General features: G+C 40.6%; 1 protein-coding gene across 1 annotated transcript in view; it reads right to left on the bottom strand.

Annotated features, from left to right (window-relative positions):
* LOC138316737 (CD109 antigen-like) overlaps positions 1-21,665 on the bottom strand; it is a 491,941-nt gene that overhangs the window by 117,111 nt on the left and 353,165 nt on the right. The window contains exons 16-17 of the mRNA XM_069258397.1: positions 17,945-18,013; positions 2,417-2,620 (exon numbers count right to left, since the gene is read on the bottom strand). Coding sequence (XP_069114498.1) covers positions 2,417-2,620; positions 17,945-18,013 — 273 coding nt within the window. The remainder of the gene's footprint in view (positions 1-2,416; positions 2,621-17,944; positions 18,014-21,665) is intronic.

The following is a 21,665-nucleotide window of genomic DNA, read 5'->3' as shown; positions in this document are numbered from 1 at the left end:
CCTTACCTGGTGTTGTATCCCTATACCTTACCTGGTGTTGTATCCCTATACCTTACCTGGTGTTGTATCCCTATACCTTACCTGGTGTTGTATCCTATACATTTACCTGGTGTTGTATCCCTATACCTTACCTGGTGTTGTATCCTATACCTTACCTGGTGTTGTATCCCTATACCCTGTACCTGGTGTTGTATCCCTATACCTTACCTGGTGTTGTATCCCTATACCTTACCTGGTGTTGTATCCCTATACCTTACCTGGTGTTGTATCCCTATACCTTACCTGGTGTTGTATCCCTATACTACCTGGTTGTATCCCTATACCTTACCCCTATACCTTACCTGGTGTTGTATCCCTATACCTTACCTGGTGTTGTATCCCTATACCTTACCTGGTGTTGTATCCATATACCTTACCTGGTGTTGTATCCATATACCTTACCTGGTGTTGTATCCCTATACCTTACCTGGTGTTGTATCCCTATACCTTACCTGGTGTTGTATCCCTATACCTTACCTGGTGTTGTATCCCTATACCTTACCTGGTGTTGTATCCCTATACCCTTACCTGGTGTTGTATCCCTATACCTTACCTGGTGTTGTATCCATATACCTTACCTGGTGTTGTATCTCTATACCTTACCTGGTGTTGTATCCCTATACCTTACCTGGTGTTGTATCTCTATACCTTACCTGGTGTTGTATCCCTATACCTTACCTGGTGTTGTATCCCTATACCTTACCTGGTGTTGTATCCCTATACCTTACCTGGTGTTGTATCCCTATACCTTACCTGGTGTTGTATCCCTATACCTTACCTGGTGTTGTATCCCTATACCTTACCTGGTGTTGTATTCCTATACCTTACCTGGTGTTGTATCTCTATACCTTACCTGGTGTTGTATCCCTATACCTTACCTGGTGTTGTATCCCTATACCTTACCTGGTGTTGTATCCCTATACCTTACCTGGTGTTGTATCCCTATACCTTACCTGGTGTTGTATCTCTATACATTACCTGGTGTTGTATCCCTATACCTTACCTGGTGTTGTATCTCTATACCTTACCTGGTGTTGTATCTCTATACCTTACCTGGTGTTGTATCCCTATACCTTACCTGGTGTTGTATCCCTATACCTTACCTGATGTTGTATCCCTATACCTTACCTGGTGTTGTATCTCTATACCTTACCTGGTGTTGTATCCCTATACCTTACCTGGTGTTGTATCCCTATACCTTACCTGGTGTTGTATCCCTATACCTTACCTGGTGTTGTATCTCTATACCTTACCTGGTGTTGTATCCCTATACCTTACCTGGTGTTGTATCCCTATACCTTACCTGGTGTTGTATCCCTATACCTTACCTGGTGTTGTATCCCTATACCTTACCTGGTGTTGTATCTCTATACATTACCTGGTGTTGTATCCCTATACCTTACCTGGTGTTGTATCCCTATACCTTACCTGGTGTTGTATCCCTATACCTTACCTGGTGTTGTATCCCTATACCTTACCTGTGTTGTATCCCTATACCTTACCTGGTGTTGTATCTCTATACCTTACCTGGTGTTGTATCCCTATACCTTACCTGGTGTTGTATCTCTATACCTTACCTGGTGTTGTATCCCTATACCTTACCTGGTTTTGTATCCCTATACCTTACCTGGTGTTGTATTCCTATACCTTACCTGGTGTTGTATCCCTATACCTTACCTGGTGTTGTATCTCTATACATTACCTGGTGTTGTATCTCTATACCTTACCTGGTTTTGTATCCCTATACCTTACCTGGTGTTGTATCTCTATACCTTACCTGGTGTTGTATTCCTATACCTTACCTGGTGTTGTATCCCTCTACCTTACCTGGTGTTGTATCCCTATACCTTACCTGGTGTTGTATCCCTATACCTTACCTGGTGTTGTATCCCTATACCTTACCTGGTGTTGTATCCCTATACCTTACCTGGTGTTGTATCCATATACCTTACCTGGGGTTGTATCCCTATACCTTACCTGGTGTTGTATCCCTATACCTTACCTGGTGTTGTATTCCTATACCTTACCTGGTGTTGTATCCCTATACCTTACCTGGTGTTGTATCTCTATACCTTACCTGGTGTTGTATCTCTATACCTTACCTGGTGTTGTATCCCTATACCTTACCTGGTGTTGTATCCCTATACCTTACCTGGTGTTGGTATCCCTATACCTTACCTGGTGTTGTATCTCTATACCTTACCTGGTGTTGTATCCCTATACCTTACCTGGTTTTGTATCCCTATACCTTACCTGGTGTTGTATCCCTATACCTTACCTGGTGTTGTATCTCTATACATTACCTGGTGTTGTATCCCTATACCTTACCTGGTGTTGTATCCATATACCTTACCTGGGGTTGTACCTATACTCTTACCTGGTGTGACAGTAGACCTGATACAGTGAAGCTCTGAGCGTCTGCCACAATTTCATCTGAGGCTGTGTTGGTATACACAATAAGGACAGCATTAGGTGCCATTGCTGGAGTAATAGTGACATCAAAATTTGCGGTGTACAGATTGACTCTGGCCTGGGCTGGGGTAACTACGCCATGGTCTAACAGTAATCCCTTCGCATGGACCTGCAGGAAAGAGAATTTTTGGTAACATCTTGTAACATGTACAGACAGAATTGACAAACACTATAATCATTCTATTTTTTTCTGCTTTTAGTTATTAAAAGCTTCAGTTGGTTATTGAAATGAAGTAGATATATCACAATTCTTAACTTTGGACTTAAGTTGCATGTCCTAAGGTATAATAGTTTATTAGGATTAATGTCCCATGAACAGCTAGGGTCATTAACCTTCTCTTATGTGCAATGTGTTACAGATTGTGGATGCTTTTTTGTTTTGTTATACTCATGTTGTGTTTCCTTGTAATAGTAAATCTCTTACCTTTTTACAGTACTATCTCACTGAAGCATGCTGCCATAGATACAGCACAACATACCTGAACCATTATATTGACAACAGAGGCAAATGTGTTGTCCCACTTCCTACTGAGTGTTACACAGGAAACCAACACTTTATATAGATTATGGTGTGTCTTGGCCAGGGGACAGAACCCAGAGCCTTCCTCACAGTGGTGAGTGCTTAACTCAAGTCCCAAAGTGAGGCGGTGTCAACGGAGACTTTAAGCAAGGACAATGTCAGTTAGGAAGAAGAGAAAAGATAAGATCCTAAATTAAGGTGCCTTTTACAATCACACAATGAGGGTATCAAGTACAATTCTAATGTCCTACCTGCAGGGCATAAATAGAATCTTGGACATTAAGAAACGACAAGGACTTTAAACAAGGGCCCAATGGGCCCGAATTGCTCACCTGCAATCTGGAAATCATACATGGTTCATACTTAACAAATAGAGTAAATAAGAATTTATATCATCCCTAAGCACATTAGAGGTCTCTTTGCCTCTTGGTTGTTACAAAAAGAAGTCTTTTGAAGATTATAGCCTATTTGACCCCTGTGACCTTGAATGAAGGTCAAGGTCATTCTTTTGAACAAACTTGGTAGCCCTTGATCTCAGCATGCCACAGGTCCAATATCAGGTCCCTAGGCCTCTTGGTTATTAAGAAGAAGTTGTTTAAAGATTTTAGCCTTTTTGACCCCTGTGACCTTGAATGAAATTCAAGGTCATTTATTTGAACAAACTTGGTAGCCCTTGATCACAGCATGCCACAGACCTAATATCAGGTCCCTAGGCCTCTTGGTTATTAAGAAGAAATTGTTTAAAGATTTTAGCCTATTTGAACCCTGTGACCTTTAATGAAGGTCAAGGTCATAAATTTGAACAAACTTGGTAGCCCTCTATTCCAGCATGCCACATGCCCAATATCAGGTCTCTGGCCCTCTTGGTTATTAAGAAGAAGTCGTGACCCCTGTAACCTTGAATGAAAGTCAAGGTAATTCATTTGAACAAACTTGGTAGCCCTCGATCCCAGCATGCCACAGGCCCAATATCAGGTCTCTAGGCTGTTTGGTTATTAAGAAGAAGTCATTTAAAGATTTAAGCCTATTTGACCCCTGTGACCTTGAATGAAGGTCAAGGTCATTCATTTGAACAAACTTGGTAGCCCTCTATTCCAGAATGTCACAGGCCTAATATCAGGTCCCTAGGCTGTTTGGTTATTAAGAAGAAGTCATTTAAAGATTAAAGCCTATTTGACCCCTGTGACCTTGAATGAAGGTCAAGGTCATTCATTTGAACAAACTTGGTAGCCCTCTATTCCAGCATACCACATGCCCAATATCAGGTCTCTGGCCCTCTTGGTTATTAAGAAGAGGTTGTTTGAAGGTTTTTGCCTATTTGACCCCTGTGACCTTGAATGAAGATCAAGGTAATTCATTTGAACAAACTTGGTAGCCCTCTATCCCAGCATGCCACATGCCCAATATCAGGTCTCTAGGCCTCTTTGATATTAAGAAGAACTTGTTTAAAGATTTTAGCCTTTTTGACCCCTATGGCCTTGAATGAAAGTCAAGGTCATTCATTTGAATAAACTTGGTAGCCCTTGATCCCAGCATGCTACAGGCCCAATATCAGGTCCCTAGGCTGTTTGGTTATTAAAAAGAAGTCGTTTTAAAGATTTGAGCCTATTTGACCCCTGTGACCTTGAATGAAGATCAAGGTCATTCATTTGAACAAACTTGGTAGCAATCGATCCCAGCATGTCACAGGCCCAATATCAGGTCCCTAGGCCTCTTGGTTATTAAGAAGGAAATGTTTATAGATTTTAGCCTTTTTGACCCCTGTGACCTTGAATGAAAGTCAAGGTCATTCATTTGAACAAACTTGGTAGTCCTTGATCCCAGCATGCCACAGGCCTAATATCAGGTCGCTAGGCTGTTTGGTTATTAAGAAGAAGTCATTTAAAGATTTAAGCCTATTTGACCCCTGTGACCTTGAATGAAGGTCAAGGTCATTCATTTGAACAAACTTGGTAGCCCTCTATTCCAGCATACCACATGCCCAATATCAGGTCTCTGGCCCTCTTGGTTATTAAGAAGAGGTCGTTTAAAGATTTTTGCCTATTTGACCCCTGTGACCTTGAATGAAGATCAAGGTAATTCATTTGAACAAACTTGGTAGCCCTCTATCCCAGCATGCCACATGCCCAATTTCAGGTCTCTAGGCCTCTTTGATATTAAGAAGAACTTGTTTAAAGATTTTAGCCTTTTTGACCCCTGTGGCCTTGAATGAAAGTAAAGGTTATCCATTTGAATAAACTTGGTAGCCCTTAATCCCAGCATGCTACAGGCCCAATATCAGGTCCCTAGGCTGTTTGGTTATTAAAAAGAAGTCGTTTAAAGATTTGAGCCTATTTGACCCCTGTGACCTTGAATGAAAATCAAGGTCATTCATTTGAACAAACTTGGTAGCCCTTGATCCCAGCATATCATAGGCCAAATATCAGGTCCCTAGGCCTCTTGGTTATTAAGAAGGAAATGTTTATAGATTTTAGCCTTTTTGACCCCTGTGACCTTGAATGAAAGTCAAGGTCATTCATTTGAACAAACTTGGTAGTCCTTGATCCCAGCATGCCACAGGCCTAATATCAGGTCCCTAGGCTGTTTGGTTATTAAGAAGAAGTCATTTAAAGATTTTAGCCTTTTTGACCCCTGTGACCTTGAATGAAGGTCAAGGTCATTCATTTGAACAAACTTGGTAGCCCTCTATTCCAGCATGCCACATGCCCAATATCAGGTCTCTGGCCCTCTTGGTTATTAAGAAGAAATCGTTTGAAGATTTTAGACTTTTTGACCCCTGTGACCTTGAATGACAGTCAAGGTCATTCATTTGAACAAAACTTGGTAGCACTCGATCCCAGCATGTCACAGGCCCAATATCAGGTCCCTAGGCCTCTTGGTTATTAAGAAGAAGTTGTTAAAATATTTTAGCCTTTTTGACCCCTGTGACCTTGAATGAAAGTCAAGGTCATTCATTTGAACAAACTTGGTAGCCCTCGATCCCAGCATGCCACAGGCCCAATATCAGGTCTCTAGGCTGTTTGGTTATTAAGAAGAAGTCATTTAAAGATTTAAGCCTATTTGACCCCTGTGACCTTGAATGAAGGTCAAGGTCATTCATTTGAACAAACTTGGTAGCCCTCTATCCCAGCATGTCACAGGCCCAATATCAGGTCTCTAGGCCTCTTGGTTATTAAGAAGAAGTCATTTAAAGATTTTAGCCTTTTTGACCCCTGTGACCTTGAATGAAGGTCAAGGTCATTCATTTGAACAAACTTGGTAGCCCTCGATCCCAGCATGCCACAGGCCCAATATCAGGTCTCTAGGCTGTTTGGTTATTAAGAAGAGAGTCGTTTAAAGATTTTTGCCTATTTGACCCCTGTGACCTTGAATGAAGATCAAGGTAATTCATTTGAACAAACTTGGTAGCCCTCTATCCCAGCATGCCACATGCCCAATATCAGGTCTCTAGGCCTCTTTGATATTAAGAAGAACTTGTTTAAAGATTTTAGCCTTTTTGACCCCTATGGCCTTGAATGAAAGTCAAGGTCATTCATTTGAATAAACTTGGTAGCCCTTGATCCCAGCATGCTACAGGCCCAATATCAGGTCCCTAGGCTGTTTGGTTATTAAAAAGAAGTCGTTTAAAGATTTGAGCCTATTTGACCACTGTGACCTTGAATGAAAATCAAGGTCATTCATTTGAACAAACTTGGTAGCCCTTGATCCCAGCATATCATAGGCCAAATATCAGGTCCCTAGGCCTCTTGGTTATTAAGAAGGAAATGTTTATAGATTTTAGCCTTTTTGACCCCTGTGACCTTGAATGAAAGTCAAGGTCATTCATTTGAACAAACTTGGTAGTCCTTGATCCCAGCATGCCACAGGCCTAATATCAGGTCCCTAGGCTGTTTGTTATTAAGAAGAAGTCATTTAAAGATTTAAGCCTATTTGACCCCTGTGACCTTGAATGAAGGTCAAGGTCATTCATTTGAACAAACTTGGTAGCCCTCTATTCCAGCATATCACATGCCCAATATCAGGTCTCTGGCCCTCTTGGTTATTAAGAAGAAATCGTTTGAAGATTTTAGCCTTTTTGACCCCTGTGACCTTGAATGAAAGTCAAGGTCATTCATTTGAACAAAACTTGGTAGCACTCGATCCCAGCATGTCACAGGCCCAATATCAGGTCCCTAGGCCTCTTGGTTATTAAGAAGAAGTTGTTAAAAGATTTTAAGCCTTTTTGACCCCTGTGACCTTGAATGAAAGTCAAGGTAATTCATTTGAACAAACTTGGTAGCCCTCGATCCCAGCATGCCACAGGCCCAATATCAGGTCTCTAGGCTGTTTGGTTATTAAGAAGAAGTCATTTAAAGATTTAAGCCTATTTGACCCCTGTGACCTTGAATGAAGGTCAAGGTCATTCATTTGAACAAACTTGGTAGCCCTTGATCCCAGCATATCATAGGCCAAATATCAGGTCCCTAGGCCTCTTGGTTATTAAGAAGGAAGTCGTTTAAAGATTTTAGCCTATTTGACCCCTGTGACCTTGAATGAAGGTCAAGGTCATTCATTTGAACAAACTTGGTAGCCCTCTATCCCAGCATGCCACAGGCCCAATATCAGGTCTCTAGGCCTCTTGGTTATTAAGAAGAAGTCGTTTAAAGATTTTAGCCTTTTTGACCCCTGTGACCTTGAATGAAGGTCAAGGTCATTCATTTGAACAAACTTGGTAGCCCTCTATCCCAGCATGCCACATGCCCAATATCAGGTCCCTAGGCCTCTTGGTTATTAAGAAGAAGTCGTTTAAAGATTTAAGCCTTTTTGACCCCTGTGACCTTGAATGAAGGTCAAGGTCATTTATTTGAACAAACTTGGTAGCCCTCGATCCCAGCATGCCACAGGCCCAATATCAGGTCTCTAGGCTGTTTGGTTATTAAGAAGAAGTTGTTTATAAAGATTTTAGCCTTTTTGACCCCTGTGACCTTGAATGAAAGTCAAGGTCATTCATTTGAACAAACTTGGTAGCCCTTGATCCCAGCATGCCACAGGCCCAATATCAGGTCCCTAGGCTGTTTGGTTATTAAGAAGAAGTCATTTAAAGATTTAAGCCTATTTGACCCCTGTGACCTTGAATGAAGGTCAAGGTCATTCATTTGAACAAACTTGGTAGCCCTTGATCCCAGCATATCACATAGGCCAATATCAGGTCCCTAGGCCTCTTGGTTATTAAGAAGAAATGTTTATAGATTTTAGCCTTTTTGACCCCTGTGACCTTGAATGAAGGTCAAGGTCATTTATTTGAACAAACTTGGTAGCCCTCTATCCCAGCATGCCACAGGCCCAATATCAGGTCCCTAGGCCTGTTTGGTTATTAAGAAGAAGTCATTTAAAGATTTAAGCCTATTTGACCCCTGTGACCTTGAATGAAGGTCAAGGTCATTCATTTGAACAAACTTGGTAGCCCTCTATTCCAGCATACCACATGCCCAATATCAGGTCTCTGGCCCTCTTGGTTATTAAGAAGAAATCGTTTAAAGATTTTAGCCTTTTTGACCCCTGTGACCTTGAATGAAAGTCAAGGTCATTCATTTGAACAAACTTGGTAGCCCTCGATCCCAGCATGTCACAGGCCCAATATCAGGTCCCTAGGCCTCTTGGTTATTAAGAAGAAGTTGTTAAAAGATTTTAGCCTTTTTGACCCCTGTGACCTTGAATGAAAGTCAAGGTAATTCATTTGAACAAACTTGGTAGCCCTCGATCCCAGCATGCCACAGGCCCAATATCAGGTCTCTAGGCTGTTTGGTTATTAAGAAGAAGTCATTTAAAGATTTAAGCCTATTTGACCCCTGTGACCTTGAATGAAGGTCAAGGTCATTCATTTGAACAAACTTGGTAGCCCTCTATTCCAGCATACCACATGCCCAATATCAGGTCTCTGGCCCTCTTGGTTATTAAGAAGAAGTCGTTTAAAGATTTTTGCCTATTTGACCCCTGTGACCTTGAATGAAGGTCAAGGTCATTCATTTGAACAAACTTGGTAGCCCTCTATCCCAGCATGCCACATGCCCAATATCAGGTCTCTAGGCCTCTTTGATATTAAGAAGAACTTGTTTAAAGATTTTAGCCTTTTTGACCCCTGTGACCTTGAATGAAAGTAAAGGTTATTCATTTGAATAAACTTGGTAGCCCTTGATCCCAGCATGCTACAGGCCCAATATCAGGTCCCTAGGCTGTTTGGTTATTAAGAAAAAGTCGTTAAAAGATTTGAGCCTATTTGACCACTGTGACCTTGAATGAAAATCAAGGTCATTCATTTAAACAAACTTGGTAGCCCTTGATCCCAGCATATCATAGGCCAAATATCAGGTCCCTAGGCCTCTTGGTTATTAAGAAGGAAATGTTTATAGATTTTAGCCTTTTTGACCCCTGTGACCTTGAATGAAAGTCAAGGTCATTCATTTGAACAAACTTGGTAGTCCTTGATCCCAGCATGCCACAGGCCTAATATCAGGTCCCTAGGCTGTTTGGTTATTAAGAAGAAGTCATTTAAAGATTTAAGCCTATTTGACCCCTGTGACCTTGAATGAAGGTCAAGGTCATTCATTTGAACAAACTTGGTAGCCCTCTATTCCAGCATACCACATGCCCAATATCAGGTCTCTGGCCCTCTTGGTTATTAAGAAGAAATCGTTTGAAGATTTTAGCCTTTTTGACCCCTGTGACCTTGAATGAAAGTCAAGGTCATTCATTTGAACAAAACTTGGTAGCACTCGATCCCAGCATGTCACAGGCCCAATATCAGGTCCCTAGGCCTCTTGGTTATTAAGAAGAAGTTGTTAAAAGATTTTAGCCTTTTTGACCCCCTGTGACCTTGAATGAAAGTCAAGGTCATTCATTTGAACAAACTTGGTAGCCCTCGATCCCAGCATGCCACAGGCCCAATATCAGGTCTCTAGGCTGTTTGGTTATTAAGAAGAAGTCATTTAAAGATTTAAGCCTATTTGACCCCTGTGACCTTGAATGAAGGTCAAGGTCATTCATTTGAACAAACTTGGTAGCCCTCTATTCCAGAATGTCACAGGCCTAATATCAGGTCCCTAGGCTGTTTGGTTATTAAGAAGAAGTCATTTAAAGATTTAAGCCTATTTGACCCCTGTGACCTTGAATGAAGGTCAAGGTCATTCATTTGAACAAACTTGGTAGCCCTCTATTCCAGCATACCACATGCCCAATATCAGGTCTCTGGCCCTCTTGGTTATTAAGAAGAGGTTGTTTGAAGATTTTTGCCTATTTGACCCCTGTGACCTTGAATGAAGATCAAGGTAATTCATTTGAACAAACTTGGTAGCCCTCTATCCCAGCATGCCACATGCCCAATATCAGGTCTCTAGGCCTCTTTGATATTAAGAAGAACTTGTTTAAAGATTTTAGCCTTTTTGACCCCTGTGGCCTTGAATGAAAGTCAAGGTTATTCATTTGAATAAACTTGGTAGCCCTTGATCCCAGCATGCTACAGGCCCAATATCAGGTCCCTAGGCTGTTTGGTTATTAAAAAGAAGTCGTTTAAAGATTTGAGCCTATTTGACCCCTGTGACCTTGAATGAAAATCAAGGTCATTCATTTGAACAAACTTGGTAGCCCTTGATCCCAGCATATCATAGGCCAAATATCAGGTCCCTAGGCCTCTTGGTTATTAAGAAGGAAATGTTTATAGATTTTAGCCTTTTTGACCCCTGTGACCTTGAATGAAAGTCAAGGTCATTCATTTGAACAAACTTGGTAGTCCTTGATCCCAGCATGCCACAGGCCTAATATCAGGTCCCTAGGCTGTTTGGTTATTAAGAAGAAGTCATTTAAAGATTTAAGCCTATTTGACCCCTGTGACCTTGAATGAAGGTCAAGGTCATTCATTTGAACAAACTTGGTAGCCCTCTATCCCAGCATACCACATGCCCAATATCAGGTCTCTGGCCCTCTTGGTTATTAAGAAGAAATCGTTTGAAGATTTTAGCCTTTTTGACCCCTGTGACCTTGAATGAAAGTCAAGGTCATTCATTTGAACAAAACTTGGTAGCACTCGATCCCAGCATGTCACAGGCCCAATATCAGGTCCCTAGGCCTCTTGGTTATTAAGAAGAAGTTGTTAAAAGATTTTAGCCTTTTTGACCCCTGTGACCTTGAATGAAAGTCAAGGTAATTCATTTGAACAAACTTGGTAGCCCTCGATCCCAGCATGCCACAGGCCCAATATCAGGTCTCTAGGCTGTTTGGTTATTAAGAAGAAGTCATTTAAAGATTTAAGCCTATTTGACCCCTGTGACCTTGAATGAAGGTCAAGGTCATTCATTTGAACAAACTTGGTAGCCCTCTATTCCAGAATGTCACAGGCCTAATATCAGGTCCCTAGGCTGTTTGGTTATTAAGAAGAAGTCATTTAAAGATTAAAGCCTATTTGACCCCTGTGACCTTGAATGAAGGTCAAGGTCATTCATTTGAACAAACTTGGTAGCCCTCTATTCCAGCATACCACATGCCCAATATCAGGTCTCTGGCCCTCTTGGTTATTAAGAAGAGGTTGTTTGAAGGTTTTTGCCTATTTGACCCCTGTGACCTTGAATGAAGATCAAGGTAATTCATTTGAACAAACTTGGCAGCCCTCTATCCCAGCATGCCACATGCCCAATATCAGGTCTCTAGGCCTCTTTGATATTAAGAAGAACTTGTTTAAAGATTTTAGCCTTTTTGACCCCTGTGACCTTGAATGAAAGTAAAGGTTATTCATTTGAATAAACTTGGTAGCCCTTGATCCCAGCATGCTACAGGCCCAATATCAGGTCCCTAGGCTGTTTGGTTATTAAAAAGAAGTCGTTTAAAGATTTGAGCCTATTTGACCACTGTGACCTTGAATGAAAATCAAGGTCATTCATTTGAACAAACTTGGTAGCCCTTGATCCCAGCATATCATAGGCCAAATATCAGGTCCCTAGGCCTCTTGGTTATTAAGAAGGAAATGTTTATAGATTTTAGCCTTTTTGACCCCTGTGACCTTGAATGAAAGTCAAGGTCATTCATTTGAACAAACTTGGTAGTCCTTGATCCCAGCATGCACAGGCCTAATATCAGGTCCCTAGGCTGTTTGGTTATTAAGAAGAAGTCATTTAAAGATTTAAGCCTATTTGACCCCTGTGACCTTGAATGAAGGTCAAGGTCATTCATTTGAACAAACTTGGTAGCCCTCTATTCCAGCATACCACATGCCCAATATCAGGTCTCTGGCCCTCTTGGTTATTAAGAAGAAATCGTTTGAAGATTTTAGCCTTTTTGACCCCTGTGACCTTGAATGAAAGTCAAGGTCATTCATTTGAACAAAACTTGGTAGCACTCGATCCCAGCATGTCACAGGCCCAATATCAGGTCCCTAGGCCTCTTGGTTATTAAGAAGAAGTTGTTAAAAGATTTTAGCCTTTTTGACCCCTGTGACCTTGAATGAAAGTCAAGGTAATTCATTTGAACAAACTTGGTAGCCCTCATCCAGAATGCTCACAGGCCTAATATCAGGTCCTAGGCTGTTTGGTTATTAAGAAGAAGTCATTTAAAGATAAAAGCCTATTTGACCCCTGTGACCTTGAATGAAGGTCAAGGTCATTCATTTGAACAAACTTGGTAGCCCTCTATTCCAGCATACCACATGCCCAATATCAGGTCTCTGGCCCTCTTGGTTATTAAGAAGAGGTTGTTTGAAGGTTTTTGCCTATTTGACCCCTGTGACCTTGAATGAAGATCAAGGTAATTCATTTGAACAAACTTGGCAGCCCTCTATCCCAGCATGCCACATGCCCAATATCAGGTCTCTAGGCCTCTTTGATATTAAGAAGAACTTGTTTAAAGATTTTAGCCTTTTTGACCCCTATGACCTTGAATGAAAGTCAAGGTCATTCATTTGAATAAACTTGGTAGCCCTTGATCCCAGCATGCTACAGGCCCAATATCAGGTCCCTAGGCTGTTTGGTTATTAAAAAGAAGTCGTTTAAAGATTTGAGCCTATTTGACCACTGTGACCTTGAATGAAAATGAAGGTCAAGGTCATTCATTTGAACAAACTTGGTAGCCCTTGATCCCAGCATATCATAGGCCAAATATCAGGTCCCTAGGCCTCTTGGTTATTAAGAAGGAAATGTTTATAGATTTTAGCCTTTTTGACCCCTGTGACCTTGAATGAAAGTCAAGGTCATTCATTTGAACAAACTTGGTAGTCCTTGATCCCAGCATGCCACAGGCCTAATATCAGGTCCCTAGGCTGTTTGGTTATTAAGAAGAAGTCATTTAAAGATTTAAGCCTATTTGACCCCTGTGACCTTGAATGAAGGTCAAGGTCATTCATTTGAACAAACTTGGTAGCCCTCTATTCCAGCATACCACATGCCCAATATCAGGTCTCTGGCCCTCTTGGTTATTAAGAAGAAGTCGTTTAAAGATTTTAGCCTTTTTGACCCCTGTGACCTTGAATGAAAGTCAAGGTCATTCATTTGAACAAACTTGGTAGCCCTCGATCCCAGCATGCCACAGGCCCAATATCAGGTCTCTAGGCTCTTGGTTATTAAGAAGAAGTTGTTTAAAATTTTTAGCCTTTTTGACCCCTGTGACCTTGAATGAAAGTCAAGGTAATTCATTTGAACAAACTTGGTAGCCCTCGATCCCAGCATGCCACAGGCCAAATATCAGGTCTCTAGGCTGTTTGGTTATTAAGAAGAAGTCATTTAAAGATTTAAGCCTATTTGACCCCTGTGACCTTGAATGAAAGGTCAAGGTCATTCATTTGAACAAACTTGGTAGCCCTCTATTCCCAGCATGTCACAGGCCTAATATCAGGTCCCTAGGCTGTTTGGTTATTAAGAAGAAGTCATTTAAAGATTTAAAGCCTATTTGACCCCTGTGACCTTGAATGAAGGTCAAGGTCATTCATTTGAACAAACTTGGTAGCCCTCTATTCCAGCATACCACATGCCCAATATCAGGTCTCTGGCCCTCTTGGTTATTAAGAAGAGGTTGTTTGAAGGTTTTTGCCTATTTGACCCCTGTGACCTTGAATGAAGATCAAGGTAATTCATTTGAACAAACTTGGCAGCCCTCTATCCCAGCATGCCACATGCCCAATATCAGGTCTCTAGGCCTCTTTGATATTAAGAAGAACTTGTTTAAAGATTTTAGCCTTTTTGACCCCTATGGCCTTGAATGAAAGTCAAGGTCATTCATTTGAATAAACTTGGTAGCCCTTGATCCCAGCATGCTACAGGCCCAATATCAGGTCCCTAGGCTGTTTGGTTATTAAAAAGAAGTCGTTTAAAGATTTGAGCCTATTTGACCCCTGTGACCTTGAATGAAAATCAAGGTCATTCATTTGAACAAACTTGGTAGCCCTTGATCCCAGCATATCACAGGCCCAATATCAGGTCCCTAGGCCTCTTGGTTATTAAGAAGAAATCGTTTAAAGATTTTAGCCTTTTTGACCCCTGTGACCTTGAATGAAAGTCAAGGTCATTCATTTGAACAAACTTGGTAGTCCTTGATCCCAGCATGCCACAGGCCTAATATCAGGTCCCTAGGCTGTTTGGTTATTAAGAAGAAGTCATTTAAAGATTTAAGCCTATTTGACCCCTGTGACCTTGAATGAAGGTCAAGGTCATTCATTTGAACAAACTTGGTAGCCCTCTATTCCAGCATACCACATGCCCAATATCAGGTCTCTGGCCCTCTTGGTTATTAAGAAGAAGTCTGTTTGAAGATTTTAGCCTTTTTGACCCCTGTGACCTTGAATGAAAGTCAAGGTAATTCATTTGAACAAACTTGGTAGCCCTCGATCCCAGCATGCCACAGGCCCAATATCAGGTCTCTAGGCTGTTTGGTTATTAAGAAGAAGTCATTTAAAGATTTAAGCCTATTTTGACCCCTGTGACCTTGAATGAAGGTCAAGGTCATTCATTTGAACAAACTTGGTAGCCCTCTATCCCAGCATGCACAGGCCAAATATCAGGTCCCCTAGGCCTCTTGTTTGGTTATTAAAAAGAAGTTGTTTATAGATTTAAGCCTATTTGACCCCTGTGACCTTGAATGAAAGTCAAGGTCATTCATTTGAACAAACTTGGTAGTCCTTGATCCCAGCATGCCACAGGCCAATAATATCAGGTCCCTAGGCCTGTTTGGTTATTAAGAAGAAGTCATTTAAAGATTTAAGCCTGTTTGACCCCTGTGACCTTGAATGAAGGTCAAGGTCATTCATTTGAACAAACTTGGTAGCCCTCTATTGCCACAGAATGCACAGGCCTAATATCAGGTCCTATGCTGTTTGGTTATTAAGAAGAAGTCATTTAAAGATTTAAAGCCTATTTGACCCCTGTGACCTTGAATGAAGGTCAAGGTCATTCATTTGAACAAACTTGGTAGCCCTCTATTCCAGCATACCACATGCCCAATATCAGGTCTCTGGCCCTCTTGGTTATTAAGAAGAGGTTGTTTGAAGATTTTTGCCTATTTGACCCCTGTGACCTTGAATGAAGATCAAGGTAATTCATTTGAACAAACTTGGCAGCCCTCTATCCCAGCATGCCACATGCCCAATATCAGGTCTCTAGGCCTCTTTGATATTAAGAAGAACTTGTTTAAAGATTTTAGCCTTTTTGACCCCTATGGCCTTGAATGAAAGTCAAGGTCATTCATTTGAATAAACTTGGTAGCCCTTGATCCCAGCATGCTACAGGCCCAATATCAGGTCCCTAGGCTGTTTGGTTATTAAAAAGAAGTCGTTTAAAGATTTGAGCCTATTTGACCACTGTGACCTTGAATGAAAATCAAGGTCATTCATTTGAACAAACTTGGTAGCCCTTGATCCCAGCATATCATAGGCCAAATATCAGGTCCCTAGGCCTCTTGGTTATTAAGAAGGAAATGTTTATAGATTTTAGCCTTTTTGACCCCTGTGACCTTGAATGAAAGTCAAGGTCATTCATTTGAACAAACTTGGTAGTCCTTGATCCCAGCATGCCACAGGCCTAATATCAGGTCCCTAGGCTGTTTGGTTATTAAGAAGAAGTCATTTAAAGATTTAAGCCTATTTGACCCCTGTGACCTTGAATGAAGGTCAAGGTCATTCATTTGAACAAACTTGGTAGCCCTCTATTCCAGCATACCACATGCCCAATATCAGGTCTCTGGCCCTCTTGGTTATTAAGAAGAAATCGTTTGAAGATTTTAGCCTTTTTGACCTCTGTGACCTTGAATGAAAGTCAAGGTCATTCATTTGAACAAAACTTGGTAGCACTCGATCCCAGCATGTCACAGGCCCAATATCAGGTCCCTAGGCCTCTTGGTTATTAAGAAGAAGTTGTTAAAAGATTTTAGCCTTTTTGACCCCTGTGACCTTGAATGAAAGTCAAGGTAATTCATTTGAACAAACTTGGTAGCCCTCGATCCCAGCATGCCACAGGCCCAATATCAGGTCTCTAGGCTGTTTGGTTATTAAGAAGAAGTCATTTAAAGATTTAAGCCTATTTGACCCCTGTGACCTTGAATGAAGGTCAAGGTCATTCATTTGAACAAACTTGGTAGCCCTCTATTCCAGAATGTCACAGGCCTAATATCAGGTTCCTAGGCCTCTTGGGTATTAAAAAGAAATCGTTTAAAGATTTTAGCCTATTTGACCTCTGTGACCTTGAATGAAAGTCAAGGTCATTCATTTGAACAAGCTTGGTAGCCTTTCATTCCAGCATGTCACAGGCCCATTTTGTCAGGTTTCTAGGCACTCTTGGGTTATTTAGATAAAGTTGTAGACGTTAGACACCCTATATCTCTGAGTGAAGGTTCAAAAAGTCATAGACATTGCTTGAACACCTTGCATGCAAGAATGTCAAATTCAGGACTTCTATGGTGACAAACCTCATAGACAATACTGCTGAAGACTGTGGTGCACCTGCGTCACATCTTCTGGTGACAAATTACCTCATAGAACACAGCTGAAGACAGTGGTGCACTGGTCACATCTCTGGTGACAAACTCATACCTCAGTGTGCACTGGTCACATCTCTGGTGACAAACTTACCTCATAGAACACAGCTGAAGACAGTGGTGCACTGTCACATCTCTGGTGACAAACTTACCTCATAGAACACAGCTAAGACAGTGTGCACTGGTCACATCTCGACAGTGGTGGTCACATCTGGTGACACACCTCATAGAACACAGCTGAAGACAGTGGTGCACTGGTCACATCTCTGGTGACAAACTTACCTCATAGAACACAGCTGAAGACAGTGGTGCACTGGTCACATCTCTGGTGACAAACTTACCTCATAGAAAACAGCTGAAGACAGTGGTGCACTGGTCACATCTCTGGTGACAAACTTACCTCATAGAACACAGCTGAAGACAGTGGTGCACTGGTCACATCTCTGGTGACAAACTTACCTCATAGAACACAGCTGAAGACAGTGGTGCACTGGTCACATCTCTGGTGACAAACTTACCTCATAGAACACAGCTGAAGACAGTGGTGCACTGGTCACATCTCTGGTGACAAACTTACCTCATAGAAACACAGCTGAAGACAGTGGTGCACTGGTCACATCTCTGGTGACAAACTTACCTCATAGAACACAGCTGAAGACAGTGGTGCACTGGTCACATCTCTGGTGAACAAACTTACCTCATAGAACACAGCTGAAGACAGTGGTGCACTGGTCACATCTCTGGTGACAAACTTACCTCATAGAACACAGCTGAAGACAGTGGTGCACTGGTCACATCTCTGGTGACAAACTTACCTCATAGAACACAGCTGAAGACAGTGGTGCACTGGTCACATCTCTGGTGACAAACTTACCTCATAGAACACAGCTGAAGACAGTGGTGCACTGGTCACATCTCTGGTGACAAACTTACCTCATAGAACACAGTTGAAGACAGTGTTGCCATAACTTGGAAGGTAACTGTTGTGTCAGCCCTTACAATCTGTAAAATACAAAAACATCATCATTAAATGGATTGTCACGCTAAAGTACTTCTTCTTGGATCAAAGTAATTCAAATAAATACCATGTTCAACCCAATAAGAGCACAGGGTGCTTGAAAATATGAAAGGAGTGCTAGATGCTAAACATTGAGCAGCCTTTCATCAAATTATGGGACAAAGTAAGCTGTATATTAATTGGCAAAAGGAATTGACTTATAAAAAAGTTTTCCTATTTTCAGTCTGTATTTAATTTGTGGTCAGAGAAACTGAGGCCACAAAAAGGAAAGGTGTGCTTATCGCGTACGTTTATTTAGTCGAATACAGTATGTACATGTACATAAACACCAAAAATAACTTTGAATTATTGAAAACTGAACCAAGAACAATGGTTACAAAAATGTTACAAATTTTTACCATGAGTTTCTAAGATCCATATCAGCATGCCCCATTACGTACAGGTGTACGTGATTCACGCATCAAAAGTAATATGCACGTACACATATTGGAAGCAGAGGGTACACTGCACGTACGATAAAATGGGAGTAAAAGCTAATAAAATGGGTGTAAAAACTGAAAACAGTTGTTATATATAATTTATATATTAAAACTGTCGGAAGAAATGACGAAACAATATCGTCCTGATCTTTATGTAAGCTGGGTGCTACTGGCGATTTCCCTGCATTTTGATTGGCTGATCATGACCCATCGATCTAGGTTATTTCCTAACCTGAATAATGTTTCGCTATTTGATTATGGGCGCTATCACACACTAAAGATCGTAACACCAGTGGTGTTTACTTGTCCGATGTTGTAAACATAGAGCCATCTAAAAAGCGTACGATTAGCGATTTCTTTGCGAGTCCTTCTATCACCAAAAGAAAATCCCTGAATGAAACATCGTCTGAAAACGTAGATCCATGTAAGAAACGAGTAAAAAAGTTCTAACCCCAGTGTTTATGATGATTTGATTGGAAACACTATTTAAGTTCTTTAAAATCTACAGCTTTGAGCCTTTCAATGTCATTTTTTGCAGCATGATATCCGATGAATTGGAATTAGAAATGAAAGTAAAATTGCCCTTATGTCACCCAAGGAGTCGATAATTGAATATACTGAATTGTGTCATTGTCTTATGATCAAAGCTTGATGAAATGCTTCATGATTGTTAAATTTTGCTTGTACCCCAAGATTTATGCTTGTACCCCTCAAATTTTCTGAGGAGGGGTACACTTAACCCCTGATGAGAGAAAGTCAGGGAGCACGCTGCCATATATTTGTTTAACAAAAAATTCACTAAATTCTGAAATGCTTTTGTGTATCAACCAAGATATTTTCTAAGCAGCAGAAAAAGATTTGTGAGATCTGAATTTACAAACTGACATCGATGTCTTGTCCACATTAGGTTTTTTTTTTTTTTTTTTTTACTCTTATAACCTGTCCACGTACAACAAAATGTTTCTAAAGGCATGTTGTTCACTGGAAATAACTGTTTAAGAACAGCATTGCTCACCTTTGGCAGCTTTCAATCACCTAAGAGCTTAACCATGCCAGTATTTTTCCGATTGTGTTTCTTGAAATTCTCAAATGCTGTATTTTGCCCCATAAGATGATTACTCCTATCCATAATAACATATGTAACCTTCTATCAATACATAAATCAATGCCAGTTGTAAAGGAAAATCTAAGTACAACTTGGCCACTTAGACCTCTTGAAATTCTTAAAATTACTATTTTTCATTCTTAAAATGGTTTTTCTTATCAAAACAATTTGTTTGTTTGTTTGTTTGATTCAATTAACGTCCTATTAACAGCTATGGTCATGTAAGGACGGCCTCCCATGTATGTGGTGTGTTGCGTGTATGTTGTGCGAGGTGCGTGTTTCGGGAGACTGCGGTATATGCATGTTGTGTCTTCTTGTATAGTGGAACTTTTGCCCTTTTTATAGTGCTATATCACTGAAGCATGCCGCCGAAGACACCAAGCAACACACCCCACCCGGTCACAACAAACAATTATTATCATATATCAAGGCAGAAATCAACATTTGTTTTTATAGATAATAGTATTTAACAACTTTATTCTAAATGAAGTATGGAAACAATTTTCACAAGAAATTTTTTAAATACATGTCTATTTGAACAGATGTCTGTACTTTCCTGATCACAGTCCTAAAGACATACAGGATGGAGACCTAAAAACAACAATTGTGTCAAGATTGTTTTGCTGTGTCATAAAATATTGGTACTTTTTTATTTACATTATTGTAATATTCTTAAGGAAAGGGAAAGCTGTTTTAAACTGAGTTATGAACTGGGATGGAAACTTGCGGCTGGAGAAGATGTAAGGCTTTAGTTGTAAGGAGATTTAAAACAAGAGATCCTGGACAACTAAATTATCGGTTACTATGACGACAAATAAGCAAGGCTTTGAACAAGTTTGCCTTACTATTTAGTGATGTTCAGATTATTAGATTTCAATGTGATGATGAAATTGTATATCCTAGACAAACCGTTGGTGCCTGGCGAGAAAAGACAAATTTTCTTCATGTATATAGAATTTGTTGTTGGCAGAACCAGTAACGCTGACTTAACACAAAGCACTTTGCCATTAAACGCCCAGTCCTGTGATTCTAGTCGGCGAAATCAAAAATATCATTTTCATATATTGAAGTGCATGCTTCAAATTCCATCGTAATTGGTAGACGAAATAGGACATTAGTAGGGCTTCAATTTCAAAACCAGATTTGAACTAAATATTACATGGCTCTATATCTCATAGGATAACAGGGATTCAGTGTGTCTCACCACGCAGTAAGGCTTCTGCAGTTCTTTAATTATAAGACTGTCAATCACTGCTATAGAGAAATGCTTGGAAGTGAAAGCTGTATTATTGGTCTGAATATTTCCAATTTCTTAAATATACCTACATGTACTTTAGTTTGAATTTATAAATCTCACCATTTTTGGTACTTTAACAGTACCATCTACTTTAGTATGATAGACTAGAACAGAAGTCAAACCTATACACAGCTGTACTGTTGGGTGAAAAATAAAATTGTACATAAGCATTATACATAATAAATATATAAACTAACTCTATCAGAGTACCATTCCGAAGAACACTTTTATTTTTGGGGTTTCCATCAAATTATAGTAAAAACAGGCTATAACAAGAGGCCCAGAGGGCCTGTATCGCTCACCTGGTTTGTAATGCCTAGTAAGGTTCATTGTTTCTTTTCTGAAGGAATTTGAATATTTACCTCTAATTCCCCTATTGGGCCCCACTCTTTCTGCTCAAGAGGGTTAGTGCCAAAAATTATAGGAATTCTGTTAACCCCAAGGATGTTTCTGGGCCAAATTTGGTTAAAATCCAAGCAGAACTCTAAGACTAGTAGCGATTTATAGGATTTACCTAAATTTCCCTATTGGGCCCCGCCCCTCCTGCCCCCAGGGGGTCAGATCCAAAATTTATACAAGTTCTATTATCCTTCCCCCAAGAATGTTTCTGGCCAAATTTGGTTTCAATCCATGCTGAACTCTAGGACAAGTAGCGATTTATAGGATTTACCTCTATTTCCCCTATTGGGCCCGCCCCTCCTGCCCCCGGGGGGTCAGAGCCAAAATTTATATAAGTTCTGTTCCTATTCCCCTAA

Source organism: Argopecten irradians, chromosome 2, assembly GCF_041381155.1.
Source record: "Argopecten irradians isolate NY chromosome 2, Ai_NY, whole genome shotgun sequence".
Lineage (NCBI taxonomy): Eukaryota > Metazoa > Mollusca > Bivalvia > Pectinida > Pectinidae > Argopecten > Argopecten irradians.
Note: the sequence above shows the minus strand (reverse complement) of the source record. Positions and strands in the feature narration are given on the sequence as shown.